This window comes from Drosophila montana, unplaced genomic scaffold, assembly GCF_035044405.1.
Source record: "Drosophila montana isolate Dmon_TW-CO22-7 unplaced genomic scaffold, ASM3504440v1 contig_312_1, whole genome shotgun sequence".
NCBI classification, from domain to species: domain Eukaryota; kingdom Metazoa; phylum Arthropoda; class Insecta; order Diptera; family Drosophilidae; genus Drosophila; species Drosophila montana.
The window spans coordinates 83,941-99,744 of record NW_026998009.1 but is presented as its reverse complement, the minus strand read 5'-3'; the positions used below and the strand labels follow the sequence as shown (position 1 = coordinate 99,744).

The 15,804-nt window shown below is 35.7% G+C and overlaps 1 protein-coding gene and 2 long non-coding RNA genes across 3 annotated transcripts in view; 2 read left to right on the top strand and 1 right to left on the bottom strand.

The window, feature by feature from the left end:
• The window catches only part of LOC135431163 (uncharacterized), a 67,233-nt gene extending 51,980 nt beyond the window's left edge, over positions 1-15,253 (top strand). The window contains exon 3 of the long non-coding RNA XR_010436741.1: positions 15,164-15,253. This is a non-coding gene — a long non-coding RNA (uncharacterized LOC135431163). The remainder of the gene's footprint in view (positions 1-15,163) is intronic.
• Positions 5,624-6,254, top strand: LOC135431114 (uncharacterized). The gene is made up of 2 exons (XR_010436726.1): positions 5,624-5,803; positions 5,872-6,254. It is a non-coding gene; the product is annotated as an uncharacterized LOC135431114 (long non-coding RNA).
• On the bottom strand, positions 7,639-8,591 carry LOC135431148 (protein CDV3 homolog). Its single transcript, XM_064686100.1, has one exon. The coding sequence runs from the start codon at positions 8,440-8,442 to the stop codon at positions 7,726-7,728; it is 717 nt and encodes a 238-aa protein (XP_064542170.1). The 5' UTR covers positions 8,443-8,591; the 3' UTR covers positions 7,639-7,725.
• Positions 15,254-15,804: the final 551 nt, after the last annotated feature.

Sequence of the window (15,804 nt, the reverse complement as noted above, 5' to 3'; positions counted from 1 at the left end):
TATTCAAATGTGTTTTGCATTAGAGATGGACATTTGTCACATTTTCATTTTAAGAAGACACGACAAATATTTCACAAATGTATGCCTACAAAATAAATAGAAAAGCCAGCTAATTAGACATTTAGACATACCAAATATACAATTATATCGAATAAATAAAATATATAAATATTTTATATTATTTATTATTGTAATATAACTTACAGTATATTAAGAATATTATTAATTTTATAGTTTTAAATAGTTATTATTTTACTTTGTTTTAATATTTTAATTATTATATAATAATAATATTATTATTATTATTTATTATGAGAAATTCAATCAAATATATGTATATTATGTGAGGACTTTTCAAAAGTAACATGTGTTTAGCAGGCAGCAATCAAAATATTAGACAATCATAACTAGCAATATGTAATAATCAAATTTAATACTAATATTTAATTCTGTGGCTCAAGATAAATCCATTTTTTTTTTCTTACTCAACAAATAAATAAAGTTGTGTCTGGGCGGAAATTTAAGCAATGCTAAACAGTACGGAATATCAATAATTATAACTTAAATAATAATTCATAGTTAAGTTTACATAAATAAGCCTAATTGAGTATGTTATTATTATTTTGCTTGAGTTGTTTAATAAAATTTTGTTCTTCAGGGCGCACATTTTTCTCAATGGGTCCTTCAAAAATGTATATTAAAAAAACAAAAATAATTTTAAGCTAATCTAATTTCACTTTAAGCTGAAAACAATATATATCAGCTTTTTGTTTTTTTTTTTTTTTATTTTTACATATTCAAAAACTTGGTGTCACATACGCTCTGCAAATTTTGTTGACACACGTTTTTCTATCTTATTTATTTGTGCAATTTAGTTAGAATTCGCGGCAAGCATAGCCTTGTGGGGGGTCATATGCTCGCTTTGAGCAGCCGTCCGGCATTCCGAATGCAGCCCAGGGCCATGTGCTCGCCCACTTAAGTATGCAACACAAAATTTTTGTTCGCATCACGCATACGTAAAGGCCAAAGCCAAATAGCTGCCATGCTTTTAGTGTGTGTGTGTGTGTGTGTATCTGCCTGCGTATTTACTTAGACAAAACGTGCGTAAAGTTTTAATTATAAACTTTTACTTGTACTCCTTTTTGGCTGGCGTAAAGCTCCTGGCAACTTTCTGGCCTGCATGCATTTTATGACACTTTGCAGACAAATTGCTTTCCAGATTTATGTTTTTGAACAGCTGGAACAGCTGTTGCTCGTTATATGCTTCTAATTTTCCGCATGTATTTAAATTAATTAGCTCGATGATTTATAGCAAATTTCAAATTTTAAAGCTTTTAGGCCAATAACTTACAACGATCTGAACAATTTGGTTCAACACTTGCAATGCAATTTGCTTGCGACAGTATATATATCTTTTGATTTGCTGACAATCTAATACTCTATCTATTCCACTTTTCCCTTTGTCCGATATGCCCAACTATATGAGGTTGTCATTGAATTGTCTAAATTGTCTAAAATATAATATAATAATAAAATAATATATATAAAAAAATACTCTTTTCTAAGAATTTATTTTAACTAAATAAAAAAATGGGTGCAGTGTACGTATACTTATTTTTTATTCATACTTTTGCTGGTCAAGATATCCCAAAGAAAAAAAGAGAAAAATTGTATATAATAGTTCTTTGTAGCAAGTTTTATCTCCATAAATTTACATTCAGCTCACATCCAAAAGATGGACTATCTTTCCAGCTTGCTCTTTCTGCTCGGTTCTTAAAATATAATATAATATAAAATATATATAAAAATTAAAAGAATACGTAACATATTTAATGGTATATATTTAAATACCCACAGCGAAGTGTAATTCACAAATTCTAAATGCAAATAGTACGAATTTTTGATTGATTTGTGTTGTTGTTGTTGTCGTTGTCGTTGTTGCTGTTGCCCTCAATTTGAATACCTTTTTGTATAATTGAAAATGCAGCAAACGCAAAAATCAATTTAATTAATTGATTGCAATATGAATGAGAAAATGCAAGTCTTGAAGCATCAATTGAAAACCATTGACCCAATGGAATGTGGCTTTTGGTATGGCATAATATCAAAGTATTTGGGTATGCGAAAAAACGTCAAATTGTAAAAGAGAATTTTTGAATTTCAAATACAACTGAGTGCCGTACAAATATTTCGATTACTTTCAGTTTTTTCTATAGTTTTTTGAATTGGTCTATATTAAATGCTTTTAAGAATTGCAGCAAATCTGGACTTGAGGGTTGCCTGTTCTATTTAGTTTACTTTATATTACATCGCGTGCGGGTTTCATATTTCGTTTGCTTTGTTGCGGGCGCTCCCAAGTTAAAGAACTTTAAAAATCCGTAGTTGAATATGTTGTGACTGTTCTTGTTTAAGGTTACGTGTTTGCAGTTGCTTTTGCTGCTGGTGTTGTTATTTTGCGCATTGCCTCAAGCTGCTCGAAATTGAGGAAGTTCAATGTCCCCATTCAAAGCGGCATCCGTGCAGCGGAAGTCCAGCGATAACTTTTGAGCTGTTGTTATTTTCATTTTGATTTATGCGAGAAACAGCGCCAGAAAAACTATCAAAAAATATATATAATCTGCACAGCAGATTTTTAAGTGTTTGATGCTGAAAAATAATTTACTGATTCGAGAAATATTGGGTAAATTACCAAGCATTTAGATATTTCAAAATTACAATATGCATGTGCTTATATAAGTTTTAGATTTTCGTACAGTTTCTATTTTTAAAGAATGTGTGATTAAAGCACTCAAATAAGCCCCTGCATGTCAGACTGACGATTGTATGCGTTCCGGCACATGACATCAATCCGTCAATTGGATGCATGCATCATCATACTGCGCGAATTAGTGCGAGTCAAGAGCACATTCTCTTTCTCTTTCTCCCTCTCTCTCTAGCACTCTTCTTTCCCTCTTAGCTGGTTGAATTTTGTGTTGAAATCCGTTCAAGACCATCAATGCCGCCGCCCTGAGAGCATAACTTATGCCCATTGTAGTTTTGCAGCGAATGTTTTATTGAAATGCACAACAAGTCAGTCAGTCAGCGAGTCACTCAGCCACTCAGTCCAGCAGTCAGTCAGTCAATCAGTCCGTCAATCTGTCAGTGAGTCCATCAGCAATTGAGCAATCAAAAGCACAAAACCCCAGAGTGGATGGCGCTGTGAAGACGTCATGAAGCTGAGCGGATGCTGACTTATAAAGCGCCGCTGCATGCAATTATACGCTCAAATGGAGTTTGTCTATTGCCAATCGTCTATTGTGAATGATTCAGGGAGTATGAGTATGACTGTGTGTGTGCGTGTGTGTGTGTATGGTTTGTATTGTGCGTGCATGTTGTGTATTGTAGTTGTATGAGTGCTGCTGTGAGTTAGTTAGAAGCTTTCTATAAGCGCAAACAAGATTATGTCTGTCTTTTCTTTTTCCGCATACCCATTGAAAATGGGCAAGAGCAAAGGGTATAAGGAAGTTGAGAAAACGTTTGGAACAGCACGGGAAGGAACTGTGACGTTTCTCACTCATCTTGTTGCCTTATAATATATATGGAACGCCTTGTTATATATATGGAACCTATAGAAGGAATTCACTCCAGGGGATTTCTAATGGGTATCCCTTTGTTCTAGGTGGAGTAGGAGGACTGGAGAACACCTTTGTTTTTCGACGCATATTAAATGCATCTATGAAACAGGTGCCAATGTATACTTGACAGCGATTCTCGGGTCTTACTGAAATCTATTGTAGAAAAAGCAGTCATTATATCAAAATCAATCTCAATCAATTGAAAATGCTTAAAATTATTTCAAATACGCTAAGCACTAGCAAAAAGTTGTCTAATTTCCGGTTAAAAGAACCTTCAAAATGTCAAAGTGAAAGAAGCTGTTCGAACTGCAATTACTTTTAATTGTTCAATTGTGCCTGTCCAATCTTTAAATGTGATTCCTTTTTGGCCAACTAGAAGCCTTCATAGCTGACGGCCAAGTGACAAAATGTTGAGGTAATCAACTCAATTAGCCGGGGCACACAAGGGTTTGCACACACAGCAGCCAAACAAATAACAACAACAAAACAAAACTCAATTAGATGCCATAACTAAATAATCACAAACACATTTAAGCAAACAACGAAAGCGACAAGAGCAACACTTTCAGATTCTAGGCGACAACAGGACAACAACAAGAACAACAATGTTGTGCGCTGTGTAAGCAGAAAAACCAGGTCAACAACAACAACAACAGCAACAACAAGTAGAATAATTTTGTGAAACAATGACGACAACTGCTGTGTGGAAAATTGCTCAAAATGTGCAGAAGCCAAGCCAAAGAAGCTGGCAGCTTGGGGAGCAGGCAGGACCAAGGGAACGACTGCTGTTGGGACGCCCAGAGCTGGGCGCATTCCAACATGTGACGCACGTGACAAAACTTGTCAAATGACTTTACTTCGCTTTGACTGTGAATCTGGTTTGGAGTAAACAACGCAAGTGCTGTTGGGAGCGGGAGTGGGCGTGGCGGCAGCTGGGGAAAAACCAAAAAGACCCGACTAAAGGAACAGTAGCATATTTCTCTCTTATGAAATGCACAGTCAAGCAAAGTGGTTGGGGCTCTGGTGTTTTTTGTGCCTTTTGCGCCACAGCTAAAACAATCAAAAGGAGAAAAACTAAAAGTGGGGCTAGTCGAGCTACACTTGTTGCTCCGCTCAGCTCTGAGTTATGGCTCCATTCTGTACAGCACGAACAGCCTTGAGGGGAGACCGGCGAGCGACACTGGAAATATTTCACAAGTGCAGTCAAGTGTATTTCTATTTGATACTCCCTGCTTTGGCTACCAACCAGGCACATGACTACACAGATTTATTTTTTAGTTCTGTGGGCGCTGATTTAACAAAAGTTCTACAGAGCACAAATGCTAATGCTTAGCCTGGGGACCTTTAAAAGCAGGGCAGGGATTCAGCTGGGCCGCATTTGAGTGGCATTCAAAAGTAGCTGGGCTGAAGGTTATGCTCTCACCCTACAGCTTCCCGATTAAATTGCTAAACAATACGGTTTCACCTAGCTATGTACACGAAATTCCCGAAACATTTTACATTTTAGACAAAACTTAATGCAATACACAGACTTTTCCGCGTGGCGTAATGTATGCTGCATTATATTTAGCAATTCTTAGGATTTTCGCTTGTATTTGAAATAAATATCAGCTTAGGTTTTAAAATTTAAAAGCATAAATATGCCTATTGGTAAGGTCTTACACTTATATATGTATTAAGTACTATATAAAAAACATAATTTGCAAATTTTTAAAAAAATTCGATCAATCGTTCTCAAATATTTCGATATGTCGATTTGTTTCTTTTGGATTTTATAATATGTGAAAATTCGATTTTCTTTTGAAACTAACATCACAAGTTTCTACTCTTGTCTTTTGCGACTGCTCAGCCAAGCCCCAAAATCATCTGCTTTAAATTTGTTTATAAAACTGACTTAATTGTTAACTGGACTTTCGGTAAAATCATTTTTAAATGAAGGCATCAACAGAAAAATCTTAAAAATAAAATAAGTAAATGATAAGCGGACATTGCATTTTATTGGAATTTTCTTAAGCTGTTCAGAAACGCGCTCAGTAGGCTTTGGTTTTCATGTTCCAAATTGAAAAGTCCGTTTCAGCCCGTTGACCAGTTTTTATTCTCATACTCGTCTGGGCTCTCGTACAACAAACATCTTTTGGAAGTAACCGAAAACTAATTTTCTGACAACCTACTTCCGTAAACAGGCTAAAGTGAGTATACTCTAGGAAAATTCCTATAACAAAAAATAGTAAAAATGTTTATATATTCCCCATTAAAGGGCAAAACAAAAAAATGTGCAATCCTTGCTTGCGTTCAATGCCTGGCACCTGTTGTGGACCAACAGGTGGACTGGGGCCCTGCGGTTTTTGCGGACCCTACAATGGACAGTGGTTCCGGGCGATAAACCACTGCTGCGGTCCAATTGGACCATACGGCTGTTGTTCATGCTACGGACCCTTTGGTGGACACTGTTAGCCTGCTTAGAAGGATAGTAGGTTTCAGCAAACGTATCAAACGACTGGTTATCGGCAAAAGACCTAATAGATTCGATTGAAAGGGAGACGCTTTTATCATTTACTGAGCCGATTTCTAAGCTACTTTATATAAGTAATAGACCGAAACTTGTGTTGTCTCAAACAATAAATCCACTGTGATTCTTAATGATTTTTTGTAGAACTGAGTATTATGTTCTTCCATTAAAATAGGTCTGATAGAAACAGTTCTTTTTGCTTTCATTGAATGAAGTATTTTAAATATTTCCTTCATTAGAATAGATCTGAAACTTTGCTGAGCTTGTAGTGGACATTTTCACAGGATTCTTCAATATGCCTTTGTCGTTTTACATACAAAAATGAGATGTGCCTTTAATTAGAATAAAATTTTGTAGGAAGTCTTCTCGCCAAGCGTGCCCCAATTGATTCTCTATACTTTATATTAAACATAAATGTGCTCGTACATACTTTTACATGCTATAGCTTCACATCAGCTTGCACTTACGAAATTTGCGATAGCTGGCATTCGAATATTGCATATATCAAAAATTTCGGACAGATATGCTACAAATTTTCAGAATATCTGAAGTTCTTAGCGGCTTCGCTGGGGTCGTACAGTATATATAAATCATATGTATAAGAAATATATACATATAAAAATATAGACAAAGGAGAGAAAAAGCTTTGATCAAGCGGACGGAGAGACGGCTCTTCAGGCTTGCCAAGAAGTTATATATCTTATGAGGTTCGAAATGCATTTAAAAAATTTAACAAAAATGTACTTTTTAACGCATTTGAATTTCGTACTAAATTTTCAATAAATTTATAAGCGAGAGGCATATTTAAAGAAAAACTGGTTTTAAAATTCAATTTCATAATTCGAAAAATAAATTATGATAATAACGTGCTCTCTCAGTGTTTATATTTGTACTACTAGTCGAAGCAAATGCAAATGATTGATGATTAATGATTTAAATTATTTATTCGGCCTATAATCAGTTGGGTAGCAATTTAAATGGCATTGCGCCTAGAATCAACCAGGAATTGGCATCAGATTAATTAATTCCAGAAGCTTTTGATAATCTCCCACAGCTTTAACTCTAATTGTAGTGTGTCAATTTTGTTAGCCTGATTGATTTAATTGATTTTCTTAATTACTTTAATTAGTTATAGGCTCTGGTTTATTAAAACAGACTATTTCACAGTATAGGATATATTATTGTCTGCAACGTTCCGTGCTTCTTTAGTTAGTAAAGTTATTTACATGCCTTAAGCTCAGCTGTATAATGCGCGTTATTTATTCATAGTCAAATGCGGGCATAAAATATAATATAACGACATGATAAATGGCAAAAAAAAATATTTGTTACCAACATTTGCGCGTGTTACGCAAAACAGTCCGCGGGGTGCATTTAGCGCTAAAGCGATTTGATTGTAAATATTTGGCTAATGACACGTCGGGGAGTACGGTCGAGGCTGTGCAGAGCTGGAGCAACAGAGATAGACCTAGACAGAGAGAGAGAGAGATGGAGAGTAAGAGATAAAAAGCGCTGTTGTGTACTTTTTTATCGGGACTCAAGCTTTAATCGTTGCAAATTTAAAAAGTGTTAACTAGAAGAACGGATAATGAAATACGAAAACTACTTGGCACGCTTCGAGATGCGTGATTGACAGAGTGACGGAAAGAAATCGACATTATTTAGATCCGGTGCCTGGCCCTTGGCCAGCTTCACGGGCAATGGTGGCGTCTGTTTTCGGGGACGCACACTGAACTCGCTTTGGCTTTGGCGCAGAGCTGGCGGCACATAGACTTGCTTTTTGGGCGCAATGTTCGGCTGTGATTTAATCGTTGGCTGCGATTTGAGCTCGACGGTCTCCACGGCCTTGGGGCTGAAGCTGGTGAGCTCTGTGGGGTCCAGTTTTAGCCAGGGACATGCTGGCTTGCCCAGTTCATCGATGGCCTGACCCACGCCGAGGCCATCGCCGCCAGTGTCCTGATATTGACAGTGTTCGGCTGCCAGCTTCACCTCCTCGCTGCTGGCAACCACGGCGGTTGAGCTTAGGACCAGTTTTGAGTTGCGTTTTAGATTTGGAAATGGCTGATCGTGCTCCTCGGTAAAATCGCACCATTCGTCCTCCTCGTCGATGGTCTCATCGGAGAAGCGAATGCCGAACTCAAGTGGCGAATGTTGACTGTTTGCCACATCCAGCTGCAGCTTCTCATTGCTGTCCACCTCCTGCGGCGCTTTGGTGGTCTCTTCCAGTGTGCGATAGAGCTCGTCGGCGGCCAAGAGATTTGTTTTTGTTGCGGACTTTTTTCGGTCCTTTTTCGCAAAGAAATCATCTAAACTGGACATGAGTGTTTCGATTTGTTTTTTTTAAATTGGTTTTGAAAATCACGAATTTCGTTCTGTGCTTTTAGAAACCAAAAATTTTATGATACTGGGCTAACTTGAGCGATATTGAACATTGAAGCGGACCCTTTTGACAGCAACTGCTAGGGAGCTTACGTATTTCAGCATTTACGACAATTACTTTGTGTTCCTTTATTAAAATGTTTTGATTAAGAAAGCAAGGTATGCTAGAAATTTTAAAATGCTTGCTCTTAAGCATGGGTCTAAGTAAGTAGTAAGTTTTCTTTTTGTATTTTTAAATCTCTTTATTTTCTTACTTAAAGAAAATATAGGAAAATTCCAAGGCGATGCTTTTTAAAGTAACTTTAAGAAAATGAATAAGTAGCTGATCTAGCCATTACCCGGCATCGCTCGGTTTCAATGAATAAGGCTCCAAATTTGCTTGTAAAATTTGCGCAAATTATGGACATGTGCAAATCTACTCAAATGGCCATCCTGCGTCTGTGCAGTCATCCACTCATAAGAAATTAAATCAACAAATATAAAAATTAAATATTTTTAATGGTTTTGAACTGACGACTTTCTGTTCGCAAGGCGGGCTCAAAAGGCTGCAATCCTGACGTAATTTTCCGTTCTCTTTCCTGTTTCTTTGAAGTTTTATTAGAATGGGCCAATGTAAGTCTTTAAATACAATTTGTAGGCTCTTGTGGCTACAACAGAATTTCTGAAAATTAAGCAAATACATTAACTCCCCCATTTTCATAATGCACACTTTATTGCTTATTTTTGGCTTACTGACAAATTCTCTGCACTTTTCTGGCATATTCAGCCATCCAATTTTCTTTCTCTTAAGTTTTAATATGTGTTAACATACCAAAAACCTATCTGACCCAAATATTCTCCCCGCAATCTGCTTGCATTGCCAACTAGTTTTACGTAAAAGACACACACACACACACGCACACACACACATATCTTTTGTGCTGCTGCTAAGCCTAGGCCACGCCCGTATGGCCCGCTGAAGCCGCCCACGCATAAGCGGCTTGTGCTCAAAAGCCGTAATAACATAATAATTTTTTGTTGCAAGCACATTTTTCTCTCTGTATTGCTCTATCTCTCTTCTGGCTTTTCATATGCCACTAATTAAAATTATGGCTCGCATTATACGGCGGCCTAGCCCCTGCGCTTTGCGTCCCACGCCCCGCGCCCTTTGACCCGCCACCAAAGCTGTGTGTATAACTTGTGAAGTGGCAAAACCCTTTTTATGCCACTATGTCGCATATGTTCATTATGTGTGGGTGTGTGTTAATATGTGTGTGTGTGTTTTTGCTGCCGCCGACAAGGTCCTTGAATGCTCATCGTGGCCGTATGCTTGAGTAATTAGCAGCACCGGTACCCGCCACAGAACGCAATGCGCAATCCAGCGCAATGCAAGCAGCGCTCCTTGTTGTCCTTTTCGTCCTTGTCTGCATTTGTGTGCAAGTGTGCGCAAAGCTTTCTATGAAATGACGATGGCTCTGATGACGACTGCGCCATAAAGCAAATGCATGTTGGCCCAAACAAACAAACAGACAAATAACAATTGCAACTACAACAAAAGCAACAACAACTACAACAAGTTGATGCAAGTAAGTTCTTTAATTTATTATTTAATTAGTGTGCATTTATGGCTGATTCATTTTAGGTACTTTTCAGGTAGTTTTCGAAATAACACGAGCTGAATTCCTATTTTAAATATAGCTTTGGCATTAAATAAACGTACCTATTTCCTGTTAAGTGAAGTTTATTTTAAGTTGTGCTTATAATATTTAGAAAGAAATATAAATTAAATATATAAAATATAAATCTTTAATATATCTACCAGGCAAAACGCTTTTTTAGCCGCCAAGCAAAACTATATTTAATAATTATATTATTTTAATACCCTCAAATCGTAGAAAATTGTACAAAATGGTATAATGTTTTTGTGCAAATGTGTGTAACAGGCAGAAGGAAGCATCTCCGAATAGAGTATATATTTTCTTGATCACCATCACTAGCCATGTCCGTCCGTCAGTCTGTCTGTCAGAGCCCATAAAAGCCAGAGATTTTAATATGACCGTAGGTCCTCCTCATGCCCGCGCAGTTTGTTTCCAATAAACGATAACTTGCCCTGTTTTTAAGAGCTAGAGTCACCAAATTGGAAATGTAGCCCTAGAATAGTATATATATATCAGGTATCTATCATTCAGTCTTTCAGTCTCCTATACCCAACTAGAGCACTTTGACTTACCCAATGCCCAAAAATGGCAAAAGAAAGTATCAAAAATTTGAAAATATTTTCAAAGTTTTTGTTCGTTTTGTTGGTAGGAGCTCCAAATCAACCAAAACATTTTGGCTCCGTCAAAATCGGTTACAAAGAGCATAACTCAATCTTTCAGGTGAAATGGTCTCCTTTTTGCCATGTGAAACATTTACCATACGTCGAAGAGCTTTCCTATCTTTAAAGAGAATGGCTTGACAGTCTACAAGGCGAGTCCTTGCCACTCTCCCAGGAACATCGCTTATATTTTTCGGTTGAACTAAAGTTTTTAACTTGTACTCAATGAAAGTTATGAAAGATTGCTGCCTCTATCACATACTGTTGCTCAGCAATAAATACAATCTTGTTAACTAGTGTACTAATTAGCAGCAAAAGTAGCTTCAGCTTGCCTGCCTTCGGGCTGTTTAATTTTCGAAAAACCTGCAACAATTTTATTTAAACTGAAACTTGTAGCTTTGAGGCTGTTCGAACTTCTGTTTTAGCTGCAACTGTCGGCTGCTAATTACTTAAAAATTATCTAATTAACACTCACTTTATTCAAAGATCAAAGCCCAAATTGAATTATTGGCCGGCAGGCAGCTGCTCAACTGCTTGAGCCCGATTAAAAACGGCGTTTTTATCATTTTCCAATTATGAGCGTAAAAAGTGCCTTAACTTTTGCTTTCATTCTGATTTTTTTCAAACTCAAAATCCAATTAACTTTTACAGCCTGAGGAAAATGTTCCAATTAATGAAATACAAATAAAAATGAAAATTCATAAATATTTAAAATAATTGTATACGCTTAAAATTTGTAAAGAGCGCTGCCAAGTTTGCCAAGAAAAGTTAAGTCAGCTGGGAAAACTATCTTGGGGAAGACAGTCAAACGTAACAACAACACACGTTGGCTTCAACCCCTACGAAAAACCGGAAGACAAAAAAAAAAAAAAAAAAGAGAAAAAAAAACTGGCTAAAAATATTGGCGCCACTTTGGCGGGTCGTCTGGCAAATGGCAAAGGCGACGTCTGACTCTCATCTCGGAGTTTCAGAGCTCTTCTCTGTTTATTGTTATTGATTCAGGGTTGGATGTGGCTGGGGATACTCTGCTCGTACAGCAGGATGCATAATTTGGCAAACACCCCCATATCAGTCTGGCTGATGACATCATCAGCGCGACGCGTTGGTAAACAATTTTCAGGAGTTTACCCATCGAGCTACAGCCGGGTAGTTTTGCTTACATTGTAAATGCATATTATATATTTTTATGTATGTACATGGCCATTATATTTTTATGCTCATTATGGGGCGCAACTTTAAAGCTCTTTCGAGTCACATTTTGTGGTTGTCTTCGAGCAGCTACACTTTATTTTATTTGCCATGTGCTAACTACGCATGTAAAAACATTTAACTTAAGTGTTATAGTGGCAATTAAATTATAGTTGCGGCTTGACACGCACGTTTTATAACACGTTTTACAACGCGTTTTACAACACGCATCGCAACGGGACTTTGCGCCTGTTTGTATGCAATGGAAATTGCTTTTTAGATATAAATTGTAGCTTATTTCTTGGGGATTTACGATAAGACAATTGAATCTATATAGTAAGAGTTTGAAGAAATGGATCGGAAGAGGAACTATGGATGGGTATTTATTCTCGAAAATTTCGGAACCAATGCAAGCTTCACTCTACCCACCTCTATGCCCGAGCTTTTTATTTTCGCTTCGGGCAGGTAAAAAATCGAAGAAACCCACAAAAGCACAAGCGCCAGCTCGTAGTTTTCTCTTCAGCCCTTTACCACCCGAAAGGTGGAGCACATACGTACGTGAATTGTAATACACACTTAATTATCATTGAAAAAGTAGAGGGAAAAAAGTAAAAAAAAATAATAGCGCAAACCGGCAACAGCCAAGCAAATAGAATGCGAACAATGAAATTATTGTGAGAGCTCGTACTCTAAAGAGTTCTTACATAAACATTATTAGTGGCATGGAACTGTGTGCCACAATGGAACTAACAGTCAAATAGGCACACACTCGCACACACACTCATACACACTGCCGGCACGTACACGACTTACATGCAAAAAGCTTCGCTGCCATTTTAGAGCAAAACTTGCAAAATTTTTTTCTTTGCTTTCGCCTTGTGCGTATATTTTGTGCCCCTCACAACTTTTTGCCATAAATACAAATACACATACGCCCCGTTGTACAGCGGCCCCAGAGCCAAGTGTCCGTCCTTTGTGTATTTATTTGTTTTATTATAATAATCTGTGCCAGCAGTAAAAGAACCTGCGACGCTGTTATTTCTATGTGCTGTGAGTGTTTGTGTTGTGTGTAAATTATTTGCGTTCTACAGTATGTATAAATATTATTTATTTTTTTCTGCTTTATTATTATTAACAATATTTATGCAAGCCGCAGTTTATAGCATGCGGGCGTATGTGTATGTTTGGGAGACCTTGGCCTGGTCCCATAAGCAAATACCATCTAATTGGCTAACATAATTAAAATCAATTAAAGGCTTGAGGTAACATTAATAACTGGGAAAAATATTTGCACAAATAATTGAAATGACTATTAATAAAACGTTGAGGAAAACTACATTAAATGCATATTTTGATTGCTTGCTATTAAAATACTTTTTTTTGTATTTTCTTTTATTATTATCTGTAGTCTAAACTATTTAAATACAAGTTATAAATATATGTTTATATAATTACATTAATACATTTTTCAATTAAATCTGATAAATACGTAAATATGAAAATCAATTAAATAATTTCATGAATTCTCTGGGCAAGAGTTTTTTAAATAAAATTCTTATTAATTTAAAATATAAATAAGACTTAATTAAAAATGTAATCAAATATGTTCGGCTTTTGATATTGAAATAAATAATACTTGAATTCTCTTTACACAAAATTTAATATAAAATTCTAATTAAATTTATGATATTATTTGAAATTATACATTTTTGACCACATCGGCTTTTAATATTAAAACATAATTCTTTGAATTCTCTGGGCAATGTACGTACAATAAAAAATAAATCAAATTAAATTTAAAATATTTAAGCAGAAATAAAAATTAAAACTTGCATTGAATGTGGTCTGTTTTTATTATAAAATAAAATTTAATAATATATATATATATTTATATTATTTAATTTAATATATATATATATATATATATTATTTTTTTTTTTTTGATATATATTATTTATATTTCTTTGGTGTTATGGTTATTTTTAGACTTAAATTAAATTGCTTTTAAAAACTGTATAAAGAGTATTGAAGCATTTTAACTTATGCTCATGTTAAATTAATAGACAATAAATAATAAAATAATAAATGCATATTTATATATTAGATACTTTAATTAATAAATAATTCTTTTATTCATATCAAGCAAACAGATGCAGCTAATTTATTATTTTATTATTTATTATACTGTTAAGCTTATTTTTGCCACAAGAAATTTCTTAAGCCGTCAGCTCTAACTAGCTGAAGCTCTTTTTGCTTCTTTTCACTGCACTTGCCTGTCATTCAGTCCGTCTGTCATTCAGTCCGTCTGTCAGTCAGTCAATCACTTTGCGTCTTTGATGGAGTCTAAGGAGTACTCATTGAAGCTTATATTCATCAACAAAATGCAAGGAAAAATCATAAAATTGCTATGCAAATATTATGTCAGTGGCAATATTTACACTTTTCATGCTTCTCGGAGTTTTTCACACTTTTGCCTTTCACTTGCGAGTTTTTTGGCATTTGGCAACGTCTTTTTTCTGTTGCTTGCGAGTTCTTTTTTTCCGCTGTCTTGCCCAAAAATAATATACGTAAATATTTTGCACCTTGATGTGATTTTGCGAGAAATATTTTCCAAATGATTTGTTTGCTTATGTATTTACATTTATCTGTGCGGAATATTTTGTTGCGCCAGCCAATTTCTAGCCACCCAAAAGGGTGAGGTGGGCGGAGGAAGAACAGGAACTGAAGCACTCAGTGTAATTGTATTTTCTTTTGTTGCTTCCTTCGCGTTCTGCACAGACATAGACACACAGAGAGTAAAAGTCAATACAAATAAATAAAGCGTGAAGCACAAATAAGAGAGAGAGAGAGAGAGGCAAAATAGTGTGGCCGAAAGAGACGAACCTTTGATTAAATCAAATAAAATGAGCGCAAATACGGAAATTGCATAAAGTAATGCAAATTGTTGTTGTTTTAATGGGCAACTAACTTGATTACAATTTTCGCATGGGGTGAGCGCGGGACGCTTTATTTAAATGATATGCCATTAACTTAACAAACAAATGTATTAATGATGTGTTTCCACAGATGCGGGCACGAAGAGAGTTTTTATTGAATAGTTTGAATGCAATATTTTTTAAAGTTATGTATTAAATTATAAATTATAAATGTAATTAGATTTAATTTGTTTACCTTCAGGCTCAAATGGTTGCAGCAACAGAGCCCTATACATAACACTATTCGCTGATCTTAACTAACTAAACAGCATATCCTAGAGTGGAATTCAGGTAAGTAGTATTTAAATATCAATTTTGAACCATAATAATTGAATAACAATACCATAAATGTCTTGGCAAATTTTTGATATATTTCTATTCAAAGAAGCATTCTTATGTGATATAGTATGATATTCATAAATATTTATTATATGTTAGAAGCTAGTAAGGCTCTCGACAATGGTTAAAATATATTTACATAAATAAGTTTCACGTTAAAATGTTTGGGTGGAAACCGTTGATTGGTATACACTTGGTTTTTTATTCCATGCAATTAAAACTAATTGCATAAATAGAAGTGGAGATCAAGATGGCACGGGTAGATTTCAATTTTCCATGGGCGTGTACTTATTGGAAAGGTAATATCTAAAATTGTTTAGCACACACCCTTCCACGGGCAGTCCGTGCAATACCCGCTACTTCAATAATAATCGCGTAAAATTAGAAAAAAAAAACCTCCACTAACAATAGTATATACATAATTATTAGTTGAGAGAGGCGTGTCTGGAGTAGACCCTTAATATGGTTTCTTTCGGGCATAGCCCGCTGATTCCATTGATTTCT